Source organism: Podarcis filfolensis (assembly GCF_964270895.1).
Source record: "Podarcis filfolensis genome assembly, chromosome: 11".
Lineage (NCBI taxonomy): Eukaryota > Metazoa > Chordata > Lepidosauria > Squamata > Lacertidae > Podarcis > Podarcis filfolensis.
In genome coordinates, this window is record NC_139613.1 from 46,411,887 (window position 1) to 46,419,993 (window position 8,107).

The 8,107-nt window shown below is 47.1% G+C and overlaps 1 protein-coding gene across 2 annotated transcripts in view; it reads right to left on the minus strand.

Annotated features, from left to right (window-relative positions):
- The window catches only part of CEP120 (centrosomal protein 120), a 36,521-nt gene extending 34,825 nt beyond the window's left edge, over nucleotides 1-1,696 (minus strand). The window contains exon 1 of one of the 2 annotated variants that reach the window (XR_014539774.1): nucleotides 1,356-1,671. Coding sequence is in view for 1 of the 2 variants with exons in the window: in XM_083576648.1 (XP_083432774.1) it covers nucleotides 1,356-1,407 (52 nt within the window). In the remaining variant the exon portion in view is untranslated. Of the gene's footprint in view, nucleotides 1-1,355 lie in introns of both variants that reach the window. The other variant, XM_083576648.1, reaches the window with a different exon arrangement.
- Between the last annotated feature and the right edge of the window lie 6,411 nt (nucleotides 1,697-8,107).

The window sequence follows — 8,107 nt, forward strand, 5'->3', positions numbered from 1 at the left end:
ATACTTAACTGACCAATTGCATCACAGATAACTCGGTTCTTACCCCTCCTACCGGGGGGTGGGTGGGTGTGCTATTTGGTTGTTGTTTTTAGTTTGATTCCAAATATTGTGGTTTTATATTTTGATTTTGTTCTGTGAACTACCCTGAGACCTCCAGGTATATAGGGCGGTAGCAACTACTCTATTCCAAACTTAAAAATGGAAAGCGTAATGCTGGTGGTCAACAAAAGAGGTTTAAAGACTCTCTCAAGGCAAGGATGAAAGGGAGAAACAAGCTAAGAGGAAGGCACATTTGGCAAACCCCCCCCCCCCCATGATCAACTCCCAGTCAGAAACCTATGTCCCCACTGTGGAAGGACATGTGGATCCAGAATTGGCCTCCACAGCCATTTACGGACTCACTGTTAAGACCTTGTTCATGGAAGACAATCTTACTTGGCTACTAGTGATCGCCAAAGAAGAAGAAAACATAAATTCAATAAATTATAAATAATAATAAAGCCTGTCCCTCCCCCCTTAAACAAATACAGTGGATGCTAGGGTTGCAAACGTGATCCGTGCGGGATGCACGTTCACAACCCGCAGCGTTCACAACCTGCAGCATTGCGTCTGCGCACGCGTGGGTTGCGCTTCTGTGCATGTACAAAGCGCAATTTAGAGCTTCTGCGCATGCACGACAGCTGAAACCCGGAAGTAACCTGTTCCAGTACTTCTGGGTTTTGATGGGCCCGTAACCCGAAAAAACGCAACCCGAAGCGTCTGTAACCTGGGGTATGATTGTACTGGCTATGCCCATGCCCACAAGCTGTTGTTGTTGTTTAGTTGTTTAGTTGTGTCCGACTCTTCGTGACCCCATGGACCAGAGCGCACCAGGCACTCCTGTCTTCCACTGCCTCCCGCAGTTTGGTCAAACTCATGCTGGTAGCTTCGAGAACACTATCCAACCATCTCGTCCTCTGTCGTCCCCTTCTCCTTGTGCCCTCCATCTTTCCCAACATCAGGGTCTTTTCCAGGGAGTCTTCTCATCTCATGAGGTGGCCAAAGTACTGGAGCCTCAGCTTCACAAGTAAAGGAGGGTAAAGCAGCCACCTTACATGGGGGCTCACACATTGACCCACGTGCCCCAGGTTCGATCCCAAATCTCCTAGCAGAAGTGCGAGAGACCCCTTGTCTTAAAAACCCTTGGGAGCCGCTGCCAGTCAGTGTGGGCGACACTGCCCTCAATGGATGGGCGATCCAACTCCCTTTAAGGCGGCCCCCTAAATTATGGGTGGGGTGGAGGCATCCATAGATGAATGGGTCTCTGATCTTTTGACTTTCCTTTTAACACCCCCCTCCCCTTCCTTGCCCCTTACCTTCCAGGATAGAGACCACAATCAGGAGCTGGTCGGCCCTTGTCGTGCCCATTCTCCTCCAGGCGGGCTCTCTGCTCTGGCAGGCAGGGCGCAAGGCTCTCGCGAAGCTGCCCTCTCCGCGTCGGGTCCCCACATCCAAGCCGGTGACGAGGCCGGGCCCCAACGCCCTCCCCCTCCTCTGGTCCCGCCGGCAAGCTCCCCTTTGGCGCCTCGGGCGCGCTTTCAAACCAGCCGCCGCCGCTGCTTAGCAACCGGGAGGCGGAAAGGCAAGGACCCGAGGCACAGAGAGACGGGGCGGAGAGGAGACAGAGCGGCGCTTCCGGGATGCCGCTTCAACTTCCGGACGCTGCTGCCTCGTTGTTTCCCCGGGGGAGGCGGGCGGCGAAGCGCGCGCGCTGCAGCGCCACCTATGGGAAAGGCGGTGGGGAACGGGAGGAGATTTCCGAGGGCAGCGGGGGGAAACGGGAGGCGAGGAGCGCAGGCTGCGCGTTTGTGGCGGGCGATGCCGAGGGAGGGATGGATCGCAAGGGGAGCAGCTCAGTTTACGTGCTATCTGCTGATCTCACTCCCCGGGCCCCGTTTCATACCCTCCCACATTTTATTTTTATTTATTAATTGAATTTATATACCGCCCTATATCCGGGGGGTCTCAGGGCGGTTCGCAGAATAAAATCAAGCTACAGAACCACAAAATATATGCTAAAAATGAAAACAACAACCCAATAGCACCCCTGTCCACAAAAAAACAAAGAAACCACATTTCTCCTGTGAAAATAGGGACATCCTGTTCCATCATCAGCATCAGCACCATTTTATTATTTATACCTCACACATCTGACAAATGCTCCATCTGATACAGAAAAATAGGGGTAGTTGGTCAGAGATGAATGGGTGGAGGCAGGAGGCAGTGAAAGCAAGGCAGATCTTTGTTTTTCTGTTGCAACAGAGTTCCCTCCACTTATTGCAAGGAGGCAAGAGAGACCCAGAACCTAGAAGAAACGTCTCTTTTAACAGTTTGCCATTTTTTGCGTGGAGAAGAAGGATCATTGCCATATAATTTATGTTTCGCTATTTGAATGGCAATTTCCAGGATACATGGAACAATCAGTTTCTTTGGAACCTGAAAAAGAAAAGAGAGAAAATTTTATTACGGCATATTCATCATAAATATGTTCCGTTTGAACTAGTTTACATTTATATACTATTGTTATTCAAGTTATATTTAATTAATAATGGTGGAGGGAGACTGGGGGGGGTGGGGTGGAAGTAAGCACCAATGTTGAAAAGCCAGTGAGGGGACATTTTAACCTCCCAGGATACTGGGAATGCAGGAACACAGGAACTTCAAAGTGAGACTGCAACCATTGACTTATAACTACTATTAGAGCTTCACCTGTGGCATTTTAAAATATCATGCTACAGGTATTAATTGGCTTGCCAATGCCAGGATTTTTGTGTTATCAACATACATGGTTTTTTGTTTCGTTTTTTTGGGGGAATCACTATTGTTAGTAATGCGATTGCCGCTCAATGCTTTTGCTACAAGAAACTAATATGGCTGTCCCTCTAGAAAATTTATACCTTTCGGCTCTTTAGAATGGGTACATGTTAACAACCAACCCCCCCCCCCAAACCTTTATGTAACTACTGCTCTAAGATGGTTACCATTTTCATCTCCTCTGTCTCACAGTGGGTGGATCTACAGACAGGGAAAAAAACGTTATAAATAAGTCAGAAATTAAACCATTATAACAAAATAAAAAACCGCTATGGGAAATCACTTATAATTTTTTTTGCTCTATGGCACCATCTGGTGCTGCATGTTTATAACACATTCAAAATGCTGTTTCTTGAGTAATGTCGCTGAGTCCAGTGTAATAATAATAATAATAATAATAATAATAATAATAATAATAATTTATTATTTATACCCCGCCCATGTGGCTGGGTTTGCCCAGCCCCTTTGGGCGGCTTCCAACAAAGACCAAAAATACACTAAGATGTCACACATTAAAAACTTCCCTGAAGGGCTGCCTTCAGATGTCTTCTGAATGTCAGGTAGTTGTTTATCTCTTTGACATCTGATGGGAGGGCATTCCACAGGGTGGGTGCCACTACCGAGAAGGCCCTCTGCCTGGTTCCCTGTAGCTTTGCTTCTCGCAATGAGAGAACCGCCAGAAGGCCCTCGGCGCTGGACCTTAGCGTCTGGGCAGAACGATGGGGGTGAAGATGCTCCTTCAGGTATACTGGGCCGAGGCCGTTTAGGGCTTTAAAGGTCAACACCAACACTTTGAATTGTGCTCGGAAACGTACTGGGAGCCAATGTAGGTCTTTCAAGACCGGTGTTATGTGGTCTTGGCGGCCGCCCCCAGTCACCAGTCTAGCTGCTGCATTCTGGATTAGTTGCCATTTCCGGGTCGCCTTCAAAGGTAGCCCCACGTAGAACGCATTGCAGTAGTCCAAGAGGGAAATAACTAGAGCATGCACCACTCTGGCGAGACAGTCCGCGGGCAGGTAGGGTCTCAGCCTGCGTACCAGTTGGAGCTGGTAGACAGCTGCCCTGGATACAGAACTGACCTGCGCCTCCATGGACAGCTGTGAGTCCAAAATGACTCCCAGGCTGTGCACCTGGTCCTTCAGGGGCACAGTTACCCCATTCAGGATCAGGGAGTCCTCCACACCCGCCCACCCCCTGTCCCCCAAGAACAGTACTTCTGTCTTGTCAGGATTCAACCTCAATCCATTAGCCGCCATCCATCCTGCAACCGCTTCCAGGCACTCGCACAGGACCTTCACCGCCTTTACTGGTTCTCTCTGTTTTCCCCACTCGTTTGGGTTGCCATCAGTTTCCATACGTTTGTGATGGCACAGAAATATCACGTTGGCATGCTTGGTCGGTCCTCCCCCCCATGTTCTCTTAATAATCCTGTGAGGTAGATTAGACCCACCCCAGACCCTACCTTTCTCATGCAATTTAAGTCTACAGTTCTGGAGTCATCTACCTGTGAAGAGCTGCATTTGATTCTGAGGGGAAGCAGGATTCATCCATACCTATATTTCCTGCATTTTTGTCCATTCATCATCCACAAATATCCGCAGTGCACACTTAAGTGATATTGGGACAATTGCCCACTGGTTTCAGATAATGAATATTTTAAATATATAAATAATAGATAATAATGCTAGTGGTATTTAGCCAAGAATGTCCACATGCTGCTGTTTCATTGCTCATGACGAGACATCTTGATTTTACAGGGAGACAGAAACATCAGATTTTATTTGAATGTTTTCGTGTTAGGGTCTGATAGTTACTGCTGACAGAGTGTAAAGGAGCCCCTGTTAATTCACAGCAGACAATTTGCTTTCATTTCCACAATTAATTATGCCATGCTCTCCCTGCCCCACCCCCCTTGTAAACATTGTTATATGAGAAGCAATTGTAATGTCTCTTCCAGGCGTGTTTCTAATTGTAGCCCTATATAAACAATATTGGGACGCGGGTGGCGCTGTGGGTTAAACCACAGAACCTAGGACTTGCTGATCAGAAGGTCGGCAGTTTGAATCCCGGCGACAGGATGAGCTCCCGTTGTTCGGTCCCTGCTCCTGCCAACCTAGCAGTTCGAAAGCACATCAAAGTGCAAGTAGATAAATAGGTACCGCTCCAGCGGGAAGGTAAACGGCATTTCCGTGCGCTGCTCTGATTCGCCAGAAGCGGCTTAGTCATGCTGGCCACATGACCCGGAAGCTGTACGCCGGCTCCCTCGGCCAATAAAGCGAGATGAGCGCCGCAACCCCAGAGTCGGTCACGACTGGACCTAATGGTCAGGGGTCCCTTTACCTTTACCTTATAAACAGTATTAATAGTGGGGTCATTTGTGACCACCACTGGCGGAGGAACGGGGGGCTGGAGGGAGCGCACTGCCCCCGCCACCATCGGGGAGGGGGGTACCATCATGGCCGCCGCCCCCAGACATGCGCCACTCACCTCCCCAGCTCGCCGGGTGGTGCGCCCCCACGGGCGGTGTGCCACACCCCCAGGACGCATGCCACGCCCCCGGGATGCACACCAGCCACGCCCCCGTCTGCTCTCCGCCCCCGGTGCCAGAGCATGCAGCTTCACCACTGGTGACCACCCCAATATCGGTATAAGGACATGAATGCATAATAAAAAGCCTGTTGGGAAAGGCCCTAGGAGTTCTCCCATGAAGAAAAGATCTGAATATTTTTGGCCAAATTAAAAATCATCTTCAGGTTAGGGATGTACACTGACCATTACTACATGAGGGCAGGTTACTTTGAAAGCCAGAAATCCAAACATGTCCTGGCCTTCCTCAGATTCCCGTATGCCACAGTCTCTATAGCTTAAACAGTGGGTCCTATCCTCCAAATTCAGCAGCCTCAGTTCAAAGCCATTTCTGATATTAAATCCTGAGATCTAAGACGTCACTCCAGTTCCTACTACAGAGGTACTTAGGTTCCTGAACGGCTTAGTTGACAAACAAATCAGCTCCCGAACACCACAAACCCAGAAGCAAGTCGGCATTGTTTCTGAGGCCAATCAGCCAATCAGAAGCCGCGCCTTGGTTTTCAAACATTTTGGAAGTCCAACGGACTTCCAGAACAGATTGAGTTCGAGAACCAAGGTACCACTGTACTTCTTTGAATCTACTGGTCATTTTTGAGATATCACTCTATAACGGCTGAAGCCCATTCTGGTGCCAGATCCCTGTGAAGTTGTTTTAACGGCTCTCTCCCCAATAACTCTACAGTTCTTTTTGCAGGAGGTGCATAGGGAGCTTGCAGACCCTCCAAGTGACCCTGTTTTCCAGGTACAGTCCCAGATTCACAGAAGCCACCCCACTTTCTGATCTGATGCCCGAATGTCCCGCTTTTCCGTAGGACATCCCTATTTTATTGGAGAAATGTCGAAGGGTATGTACTTGAGTGTCATATTGTTACCTATTTTTCCCATCCAGCCCATCAGGGTTTACATCCTGACTTTAGATGCCATTCATGCAGTTGAGAAACCCCTGCTACATACTTTAGTTGGGATTATATTTCTAAGCACTCCCCCCCTCCAAGTACATGATGTGGATCCAGCTGGTTTTCATGTGAGGAGTAGAAGAGCTCTCAGATTAAGTGACCATCACTGTCTGATGGTGTCTCTTATTTGGTAAAGAATTACAAACAAACTCCAGCACACATTTCCCTAAGGATAGCAAAGGTTGGTATTTTTTGTACGAACAATGAATCAATTCCAATCCAATTTCACTTGTCTCTCTCCTTTTCCTCCAAAGCCCCATCATGTCTGCAACACCACATTAAAATCTTTCTACTTAATTGACTTAATTCTTTTTTTAGTGCATGCTCTGTACAAATTAATAACACTATGTTACCCATTTAGCAGTGGAATTAGAATCACAGCAGTTTCTTTGTACATCTATCATGTAAAAATCAAATTTGTCAGTAGCATCTAATATCACTCATCCACTGCCCTTAGCTTCATTTCCCTTCAACTCACCACATAATCCTAAAAGGGAGGGCTTTTTAAATTTTCATATATACAAATTATCAGTTGCATTATAAAGAACATATTCAATAGTAGATGCTAAATGAAATATTTACAATCTGTCCTTTACCTCGAACACATCATGTATTCCTTTGCGGAATTAATTATCCCCTAAATATGCAAACTACAACTGACCTGTTATTAAAGACTTTAATTCACTGGGTGGTTGCTGTTTTTCCATGCTGAAGTTCCTGCATTAATTAGGAATCTTTTTCTTTCTTTCTTTTTTGCCTATTTTCCACGATTTCTTTTTCTTTTTTTGCAGAAATCTTCCATGTGCTTAAAATTCAGTTCTTGTGTGAAAAGATTCCATCACTCAGCTTTGTTTGTCCATTTTCCAAGGCAATAATGCCCACTCACATTATAAAGAGCTCATAACTCACTTACTCTCAGCAGCCAGAAGCAGCATGGCCAGATACTGGAGAGACCTGTCAGGAGCAAGCATAGACTAATGGTATCAAATACAGTGGTACCTCGGGTTACAGACGCTTCAGGTTACAGACTCTGCTAACCCAGAAATAGTACCTCGGGTTAAGAACTTTACCTCAGGATGAGAACAGAAATCGCGCGGCAGCGGCACGGCGGCAGTGGGAGGCCCCATTAACTAAAGTGGTACCTCATGTTAAGAACAGTTTCAGGTTAAGAACAGACCTCCAGAACGAATTAGGTTCTTAACCCAAGGTACCACTGTATTAGAAGTCACCCCAGAACTGGCCCTACTAAACATCTTCCAAGATAATAATGCCCACCCACATCGCAAAGAGCTCATAACCCACCTACTCTCAAATAGTATGGGAAACAGCCTTATTAGAAAAGCTAACCAACAAACTGAAACTGACATGGGGACAAATAGAAGAAGATGCCTTCACCCCGGTATGGCTCCCCTTTATCACATACACAGCCTAACTAGACAAGAAGAAGAACCCGCCAACAGCATTCAAATCAATCTGGCTAACCTGATCCAAACACCCACACACCCACTCACACACAAAACCAAATTTCACTATAGCCAATCAAAGACAATCAACCCCACCCTAGGCCACCCCCAACCTCTCTCACCACCAAAGAAATACAACAAGTGAATAGTACAGAGAACCCACACAAGTGATGTTGACACAAAACCCCACACATACACTAAGTAGAATAGAAGCATTGCCACCCAACACCACCCCACTCACCATTC